Source organism: Lampris incognitus, chromosome 15 (genome assembly GCF_029633865.1).
Source record: "Lampris incognitus isolate fLamInc1 chromosome 15, fLamInc1.hap2, whole genome shotgun sequence".
Lineage (NCBI taxonomy): Eukaryota > Metazoa > Chordata > Actinopteri > Lampriformes > Lampridae > Lampris > Lampris incognitus.
In genome coordinates, this window is record NC_079225.1 from 34,099,259 (window position 1) to 34,123,288 (window position 24,030).

General features: G+C 41.6%; 2 protein-coding genes across 7 annotated transcripts in view; one reads left to right on the forward strand and one right to left on the reverse strand.

Moving 5' to 3' along the window:
* Positions 1-5,619, forward strand: part of pla2g7 (phospholipase A2, group VII (platelet-activating factor acetylhydrolase, plasma)) — an 11,049-nt gene extending 5,430 nt beyond the window's left edge. For all 6 annotated transcript variants that reach the window (XM_056294409.1, XM_056294410.1, XM_056294411.1 and 3 more), the window contains exons 7-11: positions 519-632; positions 1,520-1,611; positions 3,320-3,490; positions 3,765-3,913; positions 4,342-5,619. In XM_056294409.1, coding sequence (XP_056150384.1) covers positions 519-632; positions 1,520-1,611; positions 3,320-3,490; positions 3,765-3,913; positions 4,342-4,442 — 627 coding nt within the window. In that variant the 3' untranslated portion in view covers positions 4,443-5,619. The remainder of the gene's footprint in view (positions 1-518; positions 633-1,519; positions 1,612-3,319; positions 3,491-3,764; positions 3,914-4,341) is intronic.
* A 1,557-nt stretch (positions 5,620-7,176) lies between these two features.
* On the reverse strand, positions 7,177-21,340 carry tdrd6 (tudor domain containing 6). Its single transcript, XM_056294195.1, has 7 exons — positions 19,330-21,340; positions 16,036-19,269; positions 15,499-15,726; positions 13,922-13,998; positions 13,216-13,279; positions 12,885-12,952; positions 7,177-7,284 (listed from the first exon to the last, which is right to left on the reverse strand). Exons 1-7 carry the CDS (start codon positions 21,338-21,340, stop codon positions 7,177-7,179), a joined length of 5,790 nt encoding a protein of 1,929 aa, XP_056150170.1.
* Between the last annotated feature and the right edge of the window lie 2,690 nt (positions 21,341-24,030).

Sequence of the window (24,030 nt, forward strand, 5' to 3'; positions counted from 1 at the left end):
TTTTTTTCTTTTTAACTGTAGGATAAGGGGCATATTTGTTTTAATGTGGGATGACTAGGTGAGGGGTGACTAGGTGAGGAATATATGGGAAAGGAAATATGATGTAGCAGGAAGAGAAACAAGTGTTTCCACATGATTTAAGATGGCTCGAGGCGATACATGATCCTATTATAGAAAACAGGTTTTAGTCACTGCAAGCCTGACTACACAATATCTGAACCTGATAGGAAATGTGAAGCTGGTAAAACCACATCCTCATTTTGTAGTCTCTTTTAAGATATGCCCTTTGTGCAGTCATACTGCAGGAGAAATCAAATTAAATAGAGAAATTTGATTTTTTTTTCGAAATCACACAATTTCGACTACTTTTTAGCTTTACTTTTTTCTTCAGTAGCATCTTGCAATGTTTGACGACATCATGCATACATTTCAGAACTGTCATAATAGTGAGAATTTGGCAATATTTGTGCGTGCGTGTGTGTTCCTGTAGCTTGTGCTTTGCCTTGTTTTATTTCTAGGTGAAACAGAGAGCAGATGAATGCATTCGGGCTTTGGATAAACTTATTGAAGTCAACTCGGGGATCACTATGCAAAATGTGCTGCGAACGCAGTTTGACTGGAGAACATTGAAGGTAATATATTCATTATTTTCATATTGTATCATTCTTATGTTAATATTTTATTTTTGTATTGTCATTATTGTATTTCTGAGGTGACATTTCTTCTCAAAGTTAGGAATCTCTTTTGCACCTGGAACTAACCAAGAAAGCAGCCAGACATTTACAGCACCAACAACCTCTCATAACATAACAAGAAACACTGCTTGCTCTCTTGTGGAGCACATTTAGTTTGAGTTTAGTTGGTTAAAAATTTTACGTGTGGGCATCCAGGTGGCGTGGTGGTCTATTCTGTTGTCTACCAACACGGGGATCGCCGGTTCGAATCCCTGTTACCTCCGGCTTGGTCGGGCATCCCTACAGACACAGTTGGTGGGTGGGAAACCGAATGTGGGTATGTGTCCTGGTTGCTGAACTAGCACCTCCTCTGTTCGGTCGGGGTGCCTGTTCATTGGGCAGGGAGAAATGGGGGGGAATAGCGTGATCCTCCTACATGCTACGTCCCCCTGATGAAACTCCTCACTGTCAGGTGAAAAGAAGCGGCTGGCGACTTCAAATGTATCGGAGGAGGCATGTGGTAGTCTGCAGCCCTCGCTGTATCAGCAGAGCGGGTGGAGCAGCAACCAGGATTGCTCGGAAGAGCAGGGTAATTGGCCAAGTAGAACTGGGGAGGAAAAGGGGGGAAAATCCAAATAAAAAAAAAAATTACATGTAATAAGTTAAAATAGGAAAACAAACACCTTCTTGGTTATATTGAGACTGCATCGGGATAGCACAGCCTCAGAGATGAGAATTATCAATGCCCCCCCCCTCATAGAAACGACCCTATTTCAAATTCCTTACCACCTTTTTTTGGGTAATGGCTGTGATCTGGCCCTTTCTCCTTGTCCTCTGAACAACAGAACTCCATGGACCTCTGTAGGGTAGCTGCAATGGGCCATTCCTTTGGCGGAGCAACAGTGATTGAAGCATTATGCAAAGAGGCCAAATTCAAGTATGTGCATTTTTCATTTTATTTTAATTTTCCGGAGGTTTTTTTTTTCCAGAAGAACATACCTGTTCCTCTTCTTTGTTGTGGAGACGATATAGTTTATGATAGGAACACCAAACTTCTAACCCATCACTTACTTCCTTGTGTTGGGACAGACATATCTTTTAAGTCACTTCTTAAAACATACATTTGTGTAAATGCTTTTTCAGAATCTCTTTCATCCCTTCTGTTATTTGCTTAGCAACACTTTATATGAAGGGTTGCGTGTAACACTGGCATGACACATCATGAACATGAGGGTTTATGAATGTTATTAAGTGTCATTCGGTCAATTGTCATTTTTAATGAAAAGTTGACATTGTTCGAGATGTCTGTTTTTGAGGTAAAGACACACAAAATATATCAAATCGAGCTGCTCGGTCCTACTCGGGTTGGTACATCAAAGACATCTCAAACAATGTAAACTTTTCATTAAAAATTACATAATTGATTGAATGACACTTAATGACGTCATAAATATAAGGATTCATTTCATGTTCATGACAGTGTCTTGTCAGTCTTATGCATACCCGTTCAAAAAGTGTGACCCTTATTTTTTTCTGACATTTATTCTTGTCTCACCATGGATTTTTATGAAGTCTCCTTTTAGCTCTTTTATGTCCCTTTGAATTCTTTTAATTTTATTTCATTTTTGCAAAGCACTTTGTAACCTGGTTTTGAAAAGTGCTATGAAGAATAGTCCAGTATTGGTAATTGTAACAGATGTGTCGAAGAAGTTTGAATCAGTTCATCTGGATACGTTTCATCATTCACTATTGAGCATACATCAGAACACTATTCACAGAGATTTCTGTCGTTATGCATCTGCCGCCATCTTACAATACTGTGATTGCAAACATTCCCTAATCCTCTGTGAACAGTACACATGGCCATTGTAACTCTCGTTAATGGCCACACCCATATTCACATATGAAACTGGTCGTTGGTTTCAGTTATTATGCAACTGTATTGTTTATAAGGGTGGGGATATCTGCAGTCAGTTGAGACTGAAGAGGTCACTTAGATGAGGGATGAAGCATATCTGTCAATAAACGTTGCGTCCAGATGAACTGATTCAACCTTCTTTGATTTTCTTACCTGGATTATTGAGCATGCATCAAGACATGTAACAGATGCGAAAATATAGATAACATTAAGACACTGGATTTAGTTCAAATTCAAGTTTCTTAGTTGGCATCTTGATAGAGCGTAGAAGCAGAGTATTTAATAAAACAAGTGATTGGAATGCAATGCTAAAATTAAAAAAAGGAAGTCCTAAACAACACAGGTGAGACACGTGACCTCAGCCTGGGTGGTTAAAGGTGATTGTGCCAGGAGAGAATGTGTAGGAATATAACAAAAAAAATAAATAAATATTAAGCTGTGTATTTGATTGGCTTTTGGTAAACTGCACTCAGAATCACTCTACCATCTCAGCTGAGGTTTGTGACTCTTATTTGCTGCAGTCCCCTGTGGGGTTCAGAATTTATTTGCCATGAAATCAGTGTGGCTGACAACCAAGAAATAACCTAGTTAAGATTGTTGAAAAAGTACATGACACCTTAATAGTAGCCTTAAATTCAAGGACGTATGATGAAAATGCAGACTAGAATAGTGTGTGTGTCTTTTTAAGAATGAACTCTCTGCAAACTATTTTCTTTGACTCAACTAGGTGCGGCGTAGCTCTGGATGCCTGGATGATCCCTCTAGATGAAGAGATCTTTCCACAGGTCAAGCAGCCCATCTTCTTCATCAACTCAGAGAAGTTCCAGTGGGCAGGTAACATCAGCCGCATGAAGAAGCTGGAATCGGCCGCCATACAGAGGAAAATGATCACCATCAGGTACAGCAGGCCTAAACAACTGTTGCGTTTTCTACCTAGCTCTTTGTTAGCTTGATGTCAGATAGGGATAGGAACGGCCTGTTTTCCGAAGCAGTATTTCTCAACTTGAGCTGGTGCTGTGTTGCCTACCCTTCAGGACAAAATATGTGGTAGTATGGAAAATCTTAACATTCTCTGCCCATTCTCCAAGTCTACATAGTCACAATTATGTGAACACACAAAACGTTTTCGTCGATGATAAACTAATCATGGTTTGCCGATATTCCCTTATCAGAGGTACGGTCCACCAGAGCTTCCCAGACTTCACCTTCCTCACAGGCAACTGGATCGGCAAGCTGATGAAATTGAAAGGGGAGATTGACCCCGAGCTTGCCATTGACCTCTGCAACAAAGCAACATTAGCCTTTCTGCAGAGGCATCTTGGTAAGGAAGGCTCAAATAACACAAAATACTGTTAACACATATGTCCTCACCTCAGCAGCCTGGCTTTCAAGCCAAAAATTCCCCAAAACATGGCAGGGTGTCGGCAGCCTGGAAACATTTTTTCAAAGTATTATTTTCTCAATTTAAGGTCTTAGATACAGCTACATCCGGTAATATTTTGAGTCATCAGTTTTAGTAGAGCTAAAAAATTGCTTTTCCCTTGTGTTTACCCACTGAGAAAATCAGCAGCCCTATTTTTCATATGCAAAAATCACTTTTCCTCAGTCTTCATATTAACTTGATACTTAGGGCAACCCGATTAGCTCTAGGCAAACATTTACACCACATCATATTGCACTATGTAATGTAAAAACCATGACAATTATTTTCAACGCTAAAAGTGCTGTACTTCCTTTTGAATTTTGCAGGTCTGGAAAAGGACTTCAGTCAGTGGTACCCTCTAATTGATGGGAAGGATGAGAACCTCATTCCAGGAACTAATATTACTGTGCCCCAGTCTGCCATTTGAGCCAACGCCCCGCCTCGGACACTGATGAAATCAACCACTTGGCACTGCTTCCAAAGAAATAATCCAGAAACTGTCACGCCAGGCCAGCCTGACATTTCAGATATAAGCCAACACAAAAAAATAACTGGAAGCATCATTTGGAACACGATTTTGTCTTCGAGACGAGAGCATTCATTTACGATACATGGTGGGAGAAACGAGCCTAAGCCAGTATGTGACTTTATTCAGGTTTAAAAAAAAACAAAACTTTGATATATTACAGAGTTGCAGCTCATCCACTATACCAATACTTTTTGGGCTGGGCCTTAAATGTGGCACACATATGTACTGTTTTTAAATTTTCACCATGACCAGTATATTTATCTAAGAAATGTTTTTAATCATAAGTTCCATAGTCTCCCTAGAATGTAAATCTAAATAAAGAAATCCCTTTACAGAATGTATTGCTTAGCATGGACATTGATATGGCTAAAGGAGCCTCATTATATCGCTGATCAGATAATCTTTTATACAATTTTAAGATATGGAAAGAAATTATCTAGCACAATTGCACAAGTATGCCTTAATTTAAAAAAAATGAATCCAATCGATAAAACGCAATTGAATTTCAAGAAAATCATCAGCTCCTGGACTTCAGCGTGTGTTAAGATGTCGCGTGCCTTAATTCACAACAGTTATCTTGGTTACGCCAACACAACAGCCTCTCCTGTGTTTGACTTTCCTCATACTTTGCCAATCCACTATCATGCAGTAATCGTCTAAAATACCTTCATTTGTACGCTAAAATTCAATAAATATTTGTATACAAATATGGAGGATTCCACTTTATTTCGTGTTCAACATTTTGGATACGTCTTGAGGTTCAAATAAGATGTGGACTTCACTTGGATAAGACCTGCTCAGCATCTCCCTCAACTTGCTACCACATGGGTGATGCAGTATTGTAATTGCCAGGGTCACAAAATCTGTCCTGAACACTAAATCATAGGAGCAAGGGAAGAGTTAAAATAACGTGTGGGTTTTCATGTGACCACAGTAATGGGTTGTCCTTGTTTAGCAATCAAGTCTGTGTAGTGAAGTGTTGTCTAGCCGACCCGAAGGACGAGGCATATGACTCATGAAAGGAACTGCATTCATATTTATTGTGCCAACATAAATGTCCTGAATAAAAGCAGACTTGCACACTTTATAAAGAAACAATTATCTAAATTTTGCAGCACTCCACCTGATTTAACACTCATTTGAGCAGCAAAATATTAGTGCTCAAATTTTTTTTTCCAGAATTATGTTGCATCTGAGCAAACACCTGAAAACAAAGCAAAATCAAGTGTTTTAATAAGCTACTCTGAAAATAAAAGAGAAAAATGGAAAAGATGTGCTTTGGAAAAACGTGGAAATTTTCACAACCAAAACAATGTTTCACTGAAAAATTGCAGTAAAAAATAAAAAAAAAGAAGACTTAAGTCTTGGGCCGTCAACAGGCCCATTGAAAGATTTGGGTGAGGAAACCATACATCTGGTCACATGGCTGCTTCCCCTAGTCTCACCGCTGTTCATCACACCTTTCCTGCTCTGGTTGCATCACCTCCTCAAATACGATGCTGTCATCAGAACCGTCTTCAATTTTCAGTTACACCTTGGAACAATGTGCCTATTTTTGGGAAGGAAGGGAAATTCAAATCTCATTTGGATGTTATCTATTTCATTGCAGTCTTCAGAATGCACCCTTAAAATCTACTACTTTTGGCTGCTCCCGTTAGGGTTTGCCACAGCGGATCACCCGTTTCCATTTCTTCCCGTCTTCTGCGTCTTCCTCTGTCACACCAGCCACCTGCATGTCTTCCCTCACCACATCCAGAAACTTCCTCTTCCCTGGCAGCTCCATATTCAGCATCCTTCTCCCAATATACCCAGCATCTCTCCTCCACACATGTCCAAGCCATCTCAATCTTGCCTCTTGCTTTGTCTCCAAACTGTCCAACTTGAGCTGTCCCTCTCATGTAATAATTCCTAATCCTGTCCTTCTTCGTCACTCCCAATGAAAATCTTAGCATCTTCAACTCTGCCACCTCCAGCTCTGCCTCCTGTCTTTTCATCAGTGCCACTGTCTCCAAACCATAACATAGCTGCTCTCAGTAACCTATTGTAAACCTTCCCTTTAACTCTCGCTGGTACCCTTCTGTCGCAAATCACTCCTGACACCCTCTCCACCCTGCCTGCGCTCTCTTCTTCACCTCTCTCCTGCACTCCCCGTTACTTTGGACAGCTGACCCCGAGTATTTAAATTCATATGCCTTTGTCACCTCTACTCCTTGCATCCTCACCATTCCACTGTCCTCCCTCTCATTCACGCATATTCCATCTTGTTCCTACTGACTTTCATTCATCTTCTCTCCAGTGCATACCTCCACCTCTACAGGCTCTCCTCCACCTGCCCCTTACTCTCGCTACAGATCACAATGTTATCCGCAAATGCACCCTTAAAATCAGCAGCAGTATTTGAAACAGAAACTGAAGGAGACAAGAGGATTAAAAACATCTACAGGGCTGTCGATTTAAAGGAAAAACTAGTCTTCAATGGAAGCAAACAAAGCAGAGCAAAATAACGTGTATTTATATTTACAATTTTGTTACATGGGGAAAGACCATCACTAACCACTGTGGTGGCAGTAGTACTCATTTTTAAAGCTCTTAGCGTCATAAAACACTGCTAATATCCAGTATGCCCAGTCTATCACTTACCAAATCCGTCTTCAGCATAATAGGAGCCCCCTTCCTCAAACACATCATCCGCTAAATCCTGGAAAATGGTCAGCAGCATTAAATTCAACAAGCTGCTCTCCTGACAGGAATGTGAAATATACCAGGATTCCTACATGGTATCCATCACCAAATACCTGTTCTAGACCCTTGACAGGCTGAATTATTTTGGTCAGTGTTCACTATGAGGGATGCTGAGGGTGGCTAGACAGTATAACTGTCAACTAGGCTATATTATTCAATAGCTGGAAATTTATTTTCACAATAACAAATATGAAACAGTAGATGTTTCATACTTGTTATTGTGAAAATAGAATAAACTAGAACAATCACTATATTCTACGGCCCCCCGAGTGGTCACATCATGTTTTTCTCCTCAATTTCATGCACTCATTTTACTAAAATATGAGCATGTTTTACTTGTGTGTGTATGTGTGGTCACTTTTTTTTCCATTTCCTAGTTCATGCACTTGTTTTACTAAATCACCTGTCCTTGGAGTTCCGTAAAGTTGGAAATATATTCAGATTTGAACTTCCTGGATCAATAACTCATAGGCGAAACATTAAAGCACAAACGACACCTTTTTTACTCTATTAAGGTAGACAATGAGCTACAACCTAATTTACACCAAACGAGCCATCCTCCAAGCTCATTGTCTACCTTAATACAGTAGGGAAGCGGTGTCTTTGTGTTCTAATGTCCGTCCATCCATCCATCCATTATCCAAACTGCTTTTCCCAATTGGAGTCGCGGGATGCTGGAGCCTATCCCAGCAGTCATTGGGTGTGGGGAGACACCATGGACAGGCTGCCAGTTCATCACAGGGCCCCCCCCCCCCCCACACACACACACACACACCTAGGAACAATTTAGTACGGCCAATTCACCTGACTTACATGTCTTTGGACTGTGGGAGGAGACCGAAGCACCCGGAGGAAACCCACGCAGACACGGGGAGAACTTGCAAACTCCAGGACCTTCTTGCTGTGAGGCAACTGTGCTAATCACTGCGCCACCTCGCCGCCATCCTCAACATATCATCACATTATCAGTACTGAGATGTTTAATTGGGAATATTGTGATATCCGAGTTTGTCAGCATTGGCCAGCCCTCACACATACACACAGAATAAAAATACAGTCCTGATGAGCTTTGTTCTTGTTCAACTTAATGACACTAGTGGTTATTTATGGTAATTGCCTTGGTGCTGGACCACTCCAAATTCCTGAGATGCATTGAAAATGAAACAGCCAACTTCACTGGATCAGCTATCGTTTTAAATGTGGCAGTGGTAGAATGTATTAAAAAGGTTGGAGTTTTTTTTTTTTTGGTTTTTTTTTTTAATCTGAATTTATTTCTCAATTTATTCTGACTAGTGTTGGGAGATTGTTTCTTTCATATCGTCCAATCATGGCTACTCGAGATCGCCGATAGGTGATTCAATCGCCAGGGGATGGCCAGAGTTTTAATGTTTCACTTATTTAAGTGAAACATTAAAGCACAAACGACACCCCTTTCTTACTATATTAAGGTAGACTTGTGTTTTAACACTTCACTTATATATACATATATCGTTGTTTATATATAAAGTGTATAAGTAAAAAGTTAAAACACAAACTACACCTCTTTCCTACTGTAGTAAGATAGACAATGAGTTAAAACCTAATTTTCCCCAAAATGACATGTCCTCTGAGCTGGAAAAATAACATTGGTCTTTACGTACAGCCGGCTTTGAGGCAAGTGCACAGGGACTGTCTAAAAAGTGCAGCATCAGGGATAGCGTAGCGGTCTATTCCGTCGAATCCCCGTATTACCTCCGGCTTGGTCGGGCGCCCCTACAGACACAACTGGCCGTGTCTGCGGGTGGGAAGCTGAATGGGGGCATGTGTCCTGGTCGCTGCACTGGCGCCTCCCCTGGTTGGTTGGGGCACCTGTTCAGGGGAGAGGGGTAACTGGGGGGAATAGTGTGATCCTCCCATACGCTACCTCTCAGCATACTAGCTTCAACAAATGTAAGACTTATCTGATCTGAACTCATCTTCAGCCGCTTTTCCGGGGTCGGGTCGCGGTGGCAGCAAGCCAAGTAGGGCACTCCAGACATCCCTCTCCCCAGCAACGCCCTCCAGCTCCTCCTGGGGGATCCCAAGGTGTTCCCAGGCCAGATTGGACATGTAGTCCCTCCAGCGCGTTGGCCATGCCCGGTAAACCTCCAAAGGAAGGCACTCAGGAGGCATTCTAATCAGATGCCCAAACCATCTCAACTGGCTCCTTTCAATGCAACCATCTATTCCAAGCTCCCTCCGATGTCCAAGCTCCTCACCCTATCTCAAAGGCTGAGCCCAGACACCCTACGAAAGAAACTCATTTCAGCCGCTTGTATCCGCGATCTCAACCTTTCGGTCACTACCCAAAGCTCATGACCATAGGTGAGGATTGGAAAGATTGACTGGTAAATTGAGAGCTTTGCCTCCCGGCTCAGCTCCCTCTTCACCACAACAGTCCGGTGCAACATCCTGACCTTCTCCCAAATCTTGTAAAATTTAAGATTTATATTCATTTATAATTTCTTTATTGTAATTTCTCAGTACTTGCAAATGTTGTCCTCTGCATTTAACCCTGCTACACATTAAGAACAGTGGGCAGCCGCAGTGCGGCGTGCAGGGACCAACTCCGGTTCCAGGTTCTGTCAGTTATTATCCTAAGTCTAAAACGTTTTACAACCTGAACCTAACAAGAGTCAGAGATACAAAACAAGGTAGCGCATTTATAATAACAGCAGCACAGCTGAGCTCTTCTGGCATTTTGTTTTCCCTTTAACGGCAAAGGTGAACTGAAGCGTGACGTCACTGCTGTGAGTGAGGGATGTCACACGCCCAAGCTGAGACAGTATATATTTCCGCATTTTAACAGTGCAATTAAAAAGTATAAATATAGTACAAGAATGTGCTGACAAAATGTATTTTGCAATGGACGTCCGGTTGGCTTGGCAGCCTATTCCATTGCCTACCAACACGGGGATCACCGGTTCGAATCCCCGCGTTACCGCCGGCTTGGTCGGGTGTCCCTACAGACACAGTCGGCCATGTCTGAGGGTGGTAAGCCAGATGCACTAGTGCCTCCTCTGCTCGATCGGCCTGTTCAGGGGGGAGGGGGAACTGGGGGGAATAGCATGATCCTCCCACGTGCTACAGTGCATCCGGAAAGTATTCACACCCCTTCCCCCACATTTTGTTATGTTACAGCCTTATTCCAAAATGGATTAAATTCCTTTTTTTTCTCATCAATCTACACACAATACCCCATAATGACAAAGTGAAAAAGGTTTTGTAAAAATATTTGCAAATTTATTAAAAATAAAAAACTGAAATATTGCATGTACATAGTAAATATTCACACCCTTTGCTATGACTCAAAATTGAGCTCAGGTTCATCCCGTTTCCACTGATCATCCTTGAGATGTTTCTACATCTTGATTGGAGTCCACCTGTAGTAAATTCAATGGATTGGACATGATTTGGAAAGGCACACACCTGTCTATATAAGGTCCCACTGTTGACAGTGCATGTCAGAGCAGAAACCAAGCCATGAAGTCAAAGGAATTGTCGGCGGACCTCCGAGACAGGATTGTATCGAGGCACAGATCTGGGGAAGGGTACAAAACAATTTCTACAGCTTTGAAGGTCCCGAAAAGCACAGTGGTCTCCATCATTCATAAATGGAAAAAGTTTGGATCCACCAGGACTCTCCCTACAGCTGGCCGCCCAGCCAAACTGAGTAATCAGGGAGGTGACCAAGAACCCGATGGTCACTCTGACAGAGCTCCAACGTTCCTCTGTGGAGATGGGAGAACCTTCCAGAAGGACAACCATCTCTGCAGCACTCCACCAATCAGGCCTTTATGGTAGAGTAGCCAGACGGAAGCCTCTGCTCAGTAAAAGGCACATGACAGCCCCCTTGGAGTTTGCCAGAAAGCACTTAAAGGACTCTCAGACCATGAGAAACAAGATTCTCTGGTCTGATGAAACCAAGATTGAACTCTTTGGCCTGAATGCCAAACGTCATGTCTAGAGGAAACCAGGCACCTCTCATCACCTTGCTAATACCATCCCTACAGTGAAGCATAGTGATGGCAGCATCATGCTGTGGGGATGTTTTTCAGCGGCAGGAACTGGGAGACTAGTCAGGATATAGGGAAAGATGTATGGAGCAAAGTACAGAGAGATCCTTGATGAAAACCTGCTCCAGAGCGCTCAGCACCTCAGACTGGGGCGAAGGTTTACCTTTCAACACGACAACAGCCCTAAGCACACAGCCAAGACAACGAAGGAGTGGCTTCGGGACAAGTCTGTGAATGTCTTTGAATGGCCCAGCCAGAGCCCAGACTTGAACCCCATTGAACATCTCTGGAAAGACCTGAAAATAGCTGTGCAGCGACACTCCCCATCTAACCTTACAGAGCTCGAGAGGATCTGCAGAGAAGAATGGGAGAAATACTCCAAATATAGGTGTGCCAAGCTTGTAGCTTCATACCCTAGAAGACTTCAGGCTGTAATCGCTGCCAAGGGTGCCTCAACCAAGTACTGAGTAAAGGGTGTGAATACTTATGTACATGCAATATTTCAGTTTTTTATTTTTAATAAATTTGCAAAAATTTCTACAAAACCTTTTTCGCTTTGCCATTATGGGGTATTGTATGTAGATTGATGAGAAAAAAAAGGAATTTAATCCATTTTGGAATAAGGCTGTAACATAACAAAATGTGGGGAAAGTGAAGGGGTGTGAATACTTTCCGGATGCACTGTACTTCCCTCAGGCGAAACTTCTCACTGTCAGGTGAAAAGAAGATCATGGGTAAATCATGTATCAGAGGAAGCATGTGGTAGTCTGCAGCCTCCCCCGAGATCGGCAAAGGGGGTGGAGCAGCGACCGGAATAGCCCGGAAAGAGTGGGGTAATTGGCCGGATACAATTGGGGAGAAAAATCGAAAAAAAAAAAAAAAAAAAAACGTATTTTGCAGTTCACCTTTATTGATAAAAACTAATATATGTAACCCAAAATTTAAAACCGAATACCTACCCAATGAACAAATATCCGGATAGCCAAATATTCGGGTCCAGCCCTAGAAATCATTAAATATTTTTGTAGTATCTCTTCGGTGCTGCACGTTTTAGACGGTCCCTGCGCAGTGGTCTCACAGCCAGCTGTGCAGAGACCAATGTTATTTGCCCGGCTTGGCGGATGGCTCGTTTTGGTGAAAGTTAGATTGTAGCTCGTTGTCTACCTTACATTAGGATAGAGGCATCGTTCCGATATGGCAACACACATAATGAGTAAAACATGCATACGATATAGTAAAATGTGCACGATTTAGTAAAACAAGCGCACGATTTAGTAGTAAAATGTACAGCTCAGGTGAGTAAAACGTGCACACAATTTATTAAAATGAGCACACGAAGTAGAGGGGGAAAAAAAGCCGATGCGACTACTCAGGGGCTCCGTAATACTCAACTCTTCCATTAGAATAAATGAAAATCAACCCTTATTTTCAGTATTCCAGCCCAATGTCCCGACAGATTGGTCAGTATTAATGAATTTCACACATTTCCACTTATTTGTATATAGCTCTAAATTAAAGCATCAAACTGCAATCCCTCGTTCGAAGACCTTAATTTTTTTTTTACCATATTCTGACTGGGGGCTGTGTGCACAGGCTGCTCACTGATCACCAATTCAGCTTCAATCATGGGGTCTGAGGACAAAAGGGCACAACAATAGAAGGCCTATGAAGCAAAATCAGAAATATTGTTTGTATTTCTATTTAAACAATGTTTTCTGTCAATAAGTAGGGCTTTTAGAAAAAGGTCAATGTCATAATTTACAAAGTACACAGCTGGAGGTAATTGTTTGTCTGTTTATAAATTTCAACCGTTAATTGCATAGAACAAGTTCAGTCAGTATTAAAACAAGCCCGATACATTATGCATTTTAGTGCAACAAAACATGGTGCCGTACCAATGCAGACTTCTGCAGAGCATGCCTTTTCAGTAAGGCTGGTCACATCTTCAGGCTCATCATCCTAAACAGGAACAAAGTGCATATCAGAGTTAAGTGGTTTGGGTTTGGTTGCTTCAGTTGTTTTCTGCTTCACATTCTGAAAGGGGACTGATACTTAAGACTTGATCCTGAGGACTGTCATTTTCATGCAACATTGATGGGTTTATTTAGATTGGTAATTGTAGAGATGATTGATCGGTCACACCGGGTCCTGCAAATCCATTCAAAATGTGTGTTTTTTTCCTTTAGAAATATACTATATTTTATAAATACTGAATTCATGATTAGGGTTAGACAATGGCTTCTACAAACATGTTAATCATGTAGTTGTTCATTGCAGAAGTCACTGGGTAGAGCTTTCCTGGGAAAAAAATATGGTGCATAGTGTTTTCCTTATCACAGCAGCCAAATATAGAACAATCAGACAGGTAGCAGGGAGTTAAAAGAAGAAGCAATGTTATTGAGGGTACAAATAGAGCAGAACAAACGTGTAGACCTTGACCAAAAGATACACCGATAGCTGAAACTCAGGTTCCATCAGATTTTTTTTTGTCTGTCAGAGTTGGAAAGGTGCAAACACAAAAGCAGTGCACTGAAAACATAAGACTTCTGATTGCATGTAAATCTTTGGAATTATCTATTTGGTTAAGTTCTGTTACATTACCTTATGTTTGGGCATGCTTAGAGCTTTCTCCTGAATGGCGGCTACCCCAGTCTCCGCTTCCTGTTCAGTAGGGTCATCTGTAAAGAAGCAATGTGAAAACAGCCAATGATTTTAAGTTTGTCCAAGACCCAAACTAACAGTATGACATTTACACCAAACAAAACTGCACCTTAAAACATTTAAACTATACTCAGCCAACATTAACAAACTCATTTTGTCTTTAAAGGACATGTAAGTACCACTAAATCATGACATAACTAATTGTGTGTTGTACAGTATGCAAAACCTTTTTTCTTATAAGTATTTGAAAGTATTAGGCAAATGATGATGATGTTACATAAATGTTAGATAAAACAAATGCGTACTTCATTCGAAATATAGAGCAAGGCATAATATAATGGAAGTTCAAGACACACAAGGTCTCCTAGTCCCCATGCCTTGGAGGACATTCGGTGTTAGCAATTATGGTTTGACATTTTTAGACATTGTCCAAGGATTCTGACAGATTACCACCTTTAGTCCCTGTAGGTGGTGAGGCACTGTCCTCGTCACACTGAAAAGAAACGCATAACAATGGTTGAATGAACTTCATCAGATCTTCCAGGTTATAAAGAGACATTTTTGGCTTAGCTATATCTGCTATTATAAAGGGAAAATACAGGGTCTAAAATAGGTAGCAAAAGAGAAACATTATTTTACAGACCTGCTCAGGCTCTGGTGAAATCCTTTCAAAAATACTGTCATGGTCAACTACCATCTTTATGTCATGGTCAACTAGATGAACCTAGCAGTGTGGGGGAAACATTCAGCTTATTTTATATTGTACACCAGTCGGTCAAGCTTGGAGAAAAATACTGGGTATTGTTTGATTTCTGCATCTCTATTCATCCACATTAGCAAAAACAGTAGCTCTCTTTAAATCAAGACTTCTTCCAAAATTCTCTTGGGACAAAATCTGACATTTTAAGACCCTAACCTTCTAGTTGCATTATTAGACCACTTTGATGGAAAGTGGAAAGATTTTCGTAAAATACCATAGCCAACAGATATAAATTCCGCTGGAAAAATATGAACATAAAAATTTATATTTTCAACAAGTTACCAGTGCCCCAAGAAAACTGAACATCAATTTATTTAGAATTTATCAATGAGTTTTTTCTATTTACCAAAGTGCAGCCTTTAAGATCCATCAAGACACTGGCTTTACACCAAGACTTAAAAGCCGATGACCAGACCACACAGGGAAATCCAGCAGATAAATTTTTAGCAGCTCTCCGTCGACCAAAGCCTGTGAACGGGGGGGGGGGGGGTTTAAGAAGACTCTCATTGTTCAAATGTTGAAATAATCGTGTTCATAAAGCTAAATTCTGATGCCTGTAAAGGGTTGCTGTTTTAAAAATCTGTTAGCAGAAGGCTAAGTGCTACTCAAAACCAATAAACGATACTCTGGCAGGATACATGTGATTAATGTGCTCAGTGTACTGAAATCTCATTGCATTTTGTTGTCAGTTTCTACAATTTCTTAATTTTGCCATCAGTTGTAGTTTTACCAATGAAAAGTAAATTGTGCAACTTACAAGCTTCTGGGGTGAGGTCAGACTTGTCCTCGATGACTGTAGCCAAGTCTTCAGAATGAACCTCCATCTTGGTAATAACAGATTTGAATTCTTTATCCACATATTTGTCTGAAGTGGTAGTAATAAATTCTGCACTGTCAGGCATAGCTTCAGATAACGGAAAGAGCTTTTCAGATGTTTTCTGAGTTCGGTTCATACTTGGAGCAAGAGCTTCTTCGGGATTCTTGTCTGAATGGAGATAGGAACAAGAGTCACTTGGAGCAGCAACTTGTTCTGTTTTGTCAGTTTCCACCACAGTCTTGTCAGAGCTCGACCCCAAAAAATGTTTTTCATCTATATCAGGCATAGATAATGTAGTTTGACCTTCACTGACAATATTTGACTGAGGTTGTACCGCTTCTCCACCAATGGATTGGGCTTCAGATATAATGGTGTGCACGTTCTTTACAACTTGATAAGAGGCCAATTCTCTCAGACTTAAGATTTCTGTCGGAGCTTGGGGTTTGTCTGTATCAATCCATTCTGACACAATTTCACCTCTCTCTTCAAGTTGTTCATCAGCAAAAGACTCAGACTGGACAGATCCATTCGATTCATAGCTATTCTTCACTGCCTCTGTACTAACAGCTACACCCGTCAGTGCAGAGGCTTCATCTATAGCACTAAAGACAACTGACTCGCCATGCTGCTTGAAACAAGCTTGCTGCTCTTCTCCATGACCTTTCTCAGCCTCAATGAAAGCCAAAGAACCATCTACTTCTCGGTATATGGGATTTTCAGGATTCTTTGGTAAAGGCTGCAGAGGCACTGCTTCTTCTTTTAAGGTTGAATCACATGAAGATGTTGATATTAACACTCCAGTGGTGTCAGGTTTGATTTCTGTTTGGGAGGCCTCATAGTATGCTTTTAGGATGTCATTTAATAGTTGGCCTTCACATTCTTCCTTAACAAAGTACTTTGTCTCACCCTCTTCATTTCTTGATATTCTTTGAATCGTTAGCTGCAACAGCTTATCCATCAGGAGTCTCGATATCTCATCTGTGGCGCCATCATTCCAGAGGCCAAGTGATGCATCAAACCCTTCAAGTTCGCATAAAAATGCCTGGGGAGAGGTTTCAACCAGTACAGCTGGTATTTCCCTAACATTCTCAGTACAGACCTGAGACTCATTTCCATAGTCCACAAAAAGAACAGATAGCATTTCTCCATCTTTTCCAATGACCTCAGCACGATACCACTCCCCATCATCTGCAAAAAGAGCTAAACATGGACTACCAGGAAAGAGTGAATTTGTATCAAAAGGTATATCCTGTACTGCACTCCCTATTTCTGAGACACCTTCTGTTATCTTATCAAGTTCATTAGTGTCAGCAGACTGACACCAAAAGGACCAGGGCCCGTTTACGGCTGTGACATAAGCAGCTAACTTTTCTCCTTTAGACAAGCACAATCTGTGATAACGCAGAGGCAGGGCATTTATTTTTGAGACCTTAGATGGTGCCTCTCTTGAGGAGAAGCCCTGGCCAGACTTTTCATCCTCTTGCTTAGATTTCTGTGAAAAGGCAGTTGAATCTCTGGGAGCTTTTTTGCTTGTAATACTAATGTCACAATCCTCAAGGCTGACTTCCCAAATCAACCCTGACTGCTTGATGAATCTGCACTTGAGCTCTTTGTCTCCGTTACTGCCAACATTTTCCTTGAAAGTGGATACAACAGCTGGATCCAGTGCCACGTCTTTTCCAGCTGCAGCAGCTTTACTCAGTAGACAGTGTGTGCTGTAGCTGGGAAACTGCAGGAAAGCTTTATCAAGTCTGCGGATCTTGGAGCTTGACAACACTGCTGTATTTCCAAAGTCAATAAACTCAACAGTAGCAGTTCCAGTTCCATGGGTTTCTCTTACAACTGCACGATACCATGAAGAATCTTCTGTGAACTCTGCTTCAACGAGGTCACAGGGATGAAGGTCTTTAATGTCAATGGTTTCAGAGGTTGATTGTCTGTCATTCAGTTTTTCTACAATGGAAAATATATCATCCTCTTCATTGACTAACTGCACATAGAAACTCAGTGGGCTGTTGCAATAAGAAACAAAAACATTTGCTTCCATACCTGACGTTATGGGCTTTGAAGGCAGTTCTGTTATTTTAGGGAAGACTTCAATCTTGGGTTCATGGTCGTAACTGCCTTTATCCTCAGATTCTTTGTATGGTAACTGGTTTGTCAGAGGCTTTTGGAGTTCTGTGAGCACATTCTGTTTTACTTGGTTGGTATGAGCTGTTGTTGGGCCAGGGCTATTTCTCATAGTACTTGGTTTCACAACAGATGATTGCCTGTGATGCAGAGTTCTGTACAGTTCAAAAGTAGGATCCCTGACCCTCTGATCATTTTCATCAACTGCACACACTGGCTTTGGAGCAGGCCATGGAGATGCATTGTCATCTTTCATCTCCATAGCTAGTGTTGGAACAGCCTTAGGAGCCTTTTGTGTGTGACTGGTGGAGTCCTCAAGTGCTTTCCTTTTCTGGCAAATGTCCTGCTCTTTTCTGTGCATCCCAATGTGAAACTTCTCTTTGATCTTGGAGTTTACTTGAGTTTTACCATAGTATAACTCTACTAGCAGTTTACCATCAGGTTCTTTGGCCACCACTACTGCTTTGAATACTTTGTCCATCACATTAGTCTCAAACCAACTGTTTACTTCAACTTCATCTGGAACACATGTAGGGATATCCGAGAGACCACACTGGACAGCTTGCACAGGTACAGCCGTGATTTCTCTAGTCTCTCTGGGAACCGGAAGCAGGTCCAACATGTCAACTTCAAGTGTATCGCCATAATCCACAAAATGGACCAAGACTGATGGCTCTATAGCATTGATCTGCCCCCTGTACCAACATCCATCTGTGTACTTTGCAAGGCACATAGATCCAAAAGTTGTGGGGAGCCTATCCTTCTTTAGTGAATTACATAATGCATTTAATTTTGTCCTGAGCTCCTCCATGACATCCATATTCCGCTGCAGCTGACAAAAGAACTTATTGATGCCGTTGACACATGTGACAGTAACCATTTCCTCCATCCCAGTCTTGATGTTGTGAGTTGAATAGTAGTATGTATCCAAATGGAGGGAAGGACCAGAGGCTTTCTTCGGGGGTGTACTCTTGGCAAGGTGGACAATATGGGTGCAGACGCTTTCAAAGGGACTTTCTAGATTCACGACATTGAACACAACCTTTTCCGAATTGGACATGACAGCATATATGGTACACTTTAAAATAATACCGTTAGTTGCAGCATTATCCACAAATTCCTGGAACCTGGCTGTTGCTTCCTCATTCCATTCTTTCATGATTGATGGGTCAACAGGGTTGTAGAGTCTACATCGAAAAGCCTGACCTTTCATATTCAGGAATGCTGGGCTGATCTTCCTTAGATCTTGCAGGAGCACAGTCTTTGTTTGGCCATAGTCAACGAAGAGCACGTCTGCATGAGCTGTCACATGTTTCCTAATTACAAGAGCTCTGTACCACGTTCCATTATCCGGATCGCGAGCAACACATGCCGTTTCCATAAAAGGTTTAAAGTGGCTGTCAGCGTAGTATGTCTGCATTGCTTTCATGAGCAGTCTCAGATGCACTTTATTTTGTATTAGCTGGCACCAGAAGTCATTAGGGCTTTCAATGTAGGACACTTTGACATTAATTGTACTTCCTATCGGAAACATGTGTTCCTTAAAGACAGCAGCTCTGCCTTCATTTGTACAGGAATCACCTATGTTTGGGGTTTGGAAAGCATTCACACTGTCATCGTAACTTTGAAAAGGTGTGAAACTTGGATTTATTGCTAGAGGGATATCAGCAGAGGGCATCATCATCTTGGATTGTACACTTTTCTGCACTTCATCCCTCTCAGCATAGCCAGACCTACACATCATCTTACTGACATCCCTCTCTCCCTGTGCTGAAAAGACTATGAGCTCAACAACATAGAAATCATCACACTTAGCAGTCACATGTACATTCAGGGCTTTAGCAATGACTGCTTTGCTAAAAAAGTCGATGGCATTATGGCTCCATGACTCACCTTTTGGCTTGACACCAGCCAGCCTGCATTTAAAGGCAAGCTGGGGCAACTCTCTGAACTTGTCAGGAAGAGCCCTGACATTGCTCTTATGTATCAGTTCAGTGTTTCCATAATCCACAAGTAACACTTTTATTTGGTCCTCACTGATCTCAGAAACAACTGCTCTGTGAAAAACACCATCTAGTGCCTTGGCTGCACAGTAGAGACCAACAGTTAGATTTCTCTCTATGTGACCGACAGAATTCATGTAGAGATCAGAGATGCTATCCATCAGTTCATCAAACTCCCCTATATACTTCTGTGTCTGAATCCAGAACTCTGAAGGGCTACACACACACTTCACAACTGCTGCATGCGAGGAGTGGATAGGCAGGTCCTCTATTGGCAACTTCTCCCGAATTTGTTTCCTTCCCGTGTCTTGAACAGCCTGTGTATCAGTTGATCCATTTCTTTGACTTTCTTGTTGAACTGGATGCTGGAGTCCACACAAAGTGCGACAGAATGCATCATCTGTAGCGGAGTTTTCACATACCAGCAAGCACCTCTCATTGGTGCCAAACAAATTGTTAATGTTGGCACAACCTTCCCGGAAGAACGTGACATAATAAACACCCTCAGAGAGGCTTTGGTACTCAAATTTGGCGATCATAGTTTTGTACTGGAGCAGGGACTTGAGATACTCTATCTGGGCTGCTGTCCATCCCACCCCTTTGTCAATGATGCCATGGAGGGAACAGATATACGTTACCACCGGTAAACGGAAGAATTCTGTAGCCAGCTGTCTTACATTCTCTACTTGAACAAACTGTTTTTTTCCATAGTCAATGTTTAGTACTTCAACCACATTGTCAGCAGGTAAGACCTGCTGTAACACAGACCGGTACCACCGACCATCACTTCCTCTTGAAGCGCATGGAGATCCAAGTACTCTAGAACATGCGGGACACAACGCCAGCCTGCCCTCATAGTGCTGTGTGATCTGGTCTGTGAGTTTCCTCAGCTCTTGAGAGAAAACCTTTAACTGGCAGAAAACCCGCAAAGGGTTTGTCACTTCTGTAATGACGACCGTCTCCACAGTTCCAACTGGCAGTTCTGGGTACATGAAATGCAGTTGTTTTTCACCAATTACCTGAGGTGCATTTCTGTGGGACTGCAGTGATCTAAGCACATAGTCTTTGAAGCGGTCAGGGCACAGCTCCTTGGCGAATCCCACCTCATACATTTGTTGAGATATGCTGGGGATGTGTAGGAGAACTATTCTGTTGGGTAACAGCACATCTTGGACCAATGACTTCACAGACTTCCCACAAAGCGATTTTAGAAATTCTACTGCCATTGGAGACCACTTACCATCAGGTGAGAGGGGTAGTATGTTAGAAAGCACACAGAACTCTACTTCAGGTGGAAGGTGGAAATACTCTTTTTCTCCCCATGCCAGCATGTTTGTGGTGGAATTACAAGTAAACCCTTTGTCAATAAGAAACACAGCATAATTGAAGCCATCTCTTGACAATATGCGTGACCTATACCATGTATCTTCCACCTGGACTAAGCATTGGTCATTGGCATTTCCTTCAAACTCACGAAATACATTTCTCGGTGACTGGATGGCTTTCTGCAAGGACAGATAGTCTCCTTTCCTTTCAGGTCTTAAGTTACCCCAGAACTCCAGAAGGACACAATGGGGATTCATATTGAACGTCGTTATGAGAACTGTAACTTCAGATCCTGGTTCAGGGACTCCGGTGGTTGAAGACATACTGGCACTTTAATCAAGAGGCACTTCAATCCCCGCTTTCCATCAACCATCAGCTTTCATCCAGTATGGTTCGTGCGTGTATGTATCTGAAAAACATGCATAAATATGCAACACTTTCACATGCACAATACTGGTTTAACTGACTTTTAAGCTAAATAAAAAAACAACCTAGCCTAATCATCTATAAGCACTATGATATGACAAATGCAAAGTTTTGAACAAGACAAATTATTTTAAAATTATCTCTAAACAATGCAAAAATGTTACACAAGTGCAGATGCACTGATATCACTTATTTACTGCCCATACTGGTACAAATCCTTAATCATCGGCCGACAACGAGTACCGATCATTTACACTTGCTGAACATTACATTATTAAATTAGTCATTCAGCCGACGCTTTTATCCAAAGCGACTTACAATAAGTGCATCATTTAACGTAGGAAATCATGAGAACTACTAGTCATCAGAGGTCATAAGTGCATCTTCTCTCTAAACAAGCATCTAAGCGCAAAACCAGTGCTCAAGTAAAAGCGCAAGAAAGAGATTTTTTTTTTAAATGAGTGAATACAATGAGTGCTACGAGCAAGTAACAGGATAGTAGTTCTTGAAGAGGTGAGTTTTCAACCTGCGCCAAAAGATGGGCAGCGACTCCGCTGTCCTGACATCAGTGGGGAGTTCATTCCACCACTGTGGGGCCAGGACAGAAAAGAGTTGTGACTGGGTCGATTGGTAGCAGGGGCCTCTGGGCGACAGGGCAACCAGGCGTCCCGAGGCAGCAGAGCAAAGTGGTCAGACGGGGGTGTAGGGCTTGACCATGGCCTGGAGATAGGAAGGAGCTGTTCCTTTCACTGCCCTGTAGGCTAGCACCAGTCTTAAACTGGATGCAAGCAGCTACTGGTCGCATCCACAACAGTGCAGACAATTAGTTTGGGGTCCAAGGGCTTAAGATCTTCCATGGCTCAAGAGAGATTGAGTGGACTGGCACTTATAAGCATTAACAATATAGTTGGCCGCGAGATCTCCTACAATGACATCATAAATTACTTTGCCTCCAGAAAAGCCAGGAAACAAAGATTTTAAAGGAGAATAAATTAAAGCACTTTATTTTGAGACATTTTCTGAACCATTAGCACACCTTCAAACACCATAGTTTTCCAAAAAGTTTTTATTCATCTACATATTCTTTAATCTTTGTTATATTGTTAGATGTTAGAAGTTCCTCTGTTCACTGTGTCATTATTTAAGTTTCTACTTAATTTATTTAATATTGTCTGTTTTTGCATTTGCATTTTATGTAAGGAAATAATTTATTTCTTTGTTACTGTTCTGCACAGTTCAAAAGCAATTAAAATAGTTAACTTGTTCAGTAAATGCATTGTCTGCTGGTTTATTTTAAGACTTTCCAGCACAGTAGTAAGTAATGACAATGGTATGGTAATAATCAAGCATGGACATAATATTGTCGGTGGTGGGAGGTGGGTTTGGCGTGTGGGGTGGTCCCAAATCAAATTCTGCTGAGGGTCCCATAAAGCCTTGGGCCGGCTCTGTTCGGTCGTAATCAACAGTGAATATTCAGAGCTTCGGCGGCAGCGGGAAGGAAGGGAATGACTCGGAAAGGACTCAGCCAGACATTCCTCTGCTCTCAGCTGAGATGGACGGCATAGCGGTGCAACACGTCTTTCAATTTAATTAAAGGCATTAACTGTTAAGGATTCTGTTGTACAGTATTGTGGTTTGTGTTATTTGTTATTAAAAAACATTTTCCAAAAGGTTTGGTGTACTTGACGCATGTTTGTAATCCCGAGAGATTTGGTTGAACGAGGTCATATCTATACACTTATTGTGACATAATGAAAGCTTGTGACATTTTTTTTCTCATGTATAAATTATATCCATCCATTATCCAAACCGCTTATCCTGCTCTCAGGGTCACAGGGATGCTGGAGCCTATTCCAGCAGTCATTGGGCAGCAGACGGGGAGCCGTTATAGACCTACATAAATGCTCATAATAATAGGCTCCGAATCTGAGACAACGCCTGACAAAGCGCTGTGAAACGGAAGCGCAAGAAACCCCATACTATCTCCAACAAATTTAAGATTAATCAGATTTATATTTATAATTTCTTTATTAAAATTTCTCAGTATTCGCAAATGCTGCCCTCTGAATTTAACCCTTCCTCTACATTAGGAACAGTGGGCAGCCGCGGTGCAGCGTGCAGGGACCAACTCCTGTTCCAGACTCCGTCAGTTATTACCCTAAGTCTATAACATTTTACAACCTGAACCTAACAAGAGTCAGAGATAGAAAACACCCATGTTTCTGTTATAACAATATTTTTTTAATGAGATAGCTGTAACAATAGGCTTAGTGTAATGCTCCAAAAGAAATTTGACAAAGAAATCACAATTCACTCAGAAATAAAATTATTATTTTTACCAATTACCCGACACAGTAAAGAACGAAAAATAAATGAACTGTAATAAATAGAACAGGGTAGCGCATTTATGATAACAGCAGCACAGCTGAGCTGTCTTTCCTTTAACGGCGAAGGTGAACTGAAGTGTGACGTCAATGCAGCGAGTGAGAGGGACGTCATGCGCCCAAGCTGAGACAGTATGTATTTCAACACTTTAATAGTGCATCATGAGTGCTGACAGAATTGTCAAGGTATGTATTCTCAATGC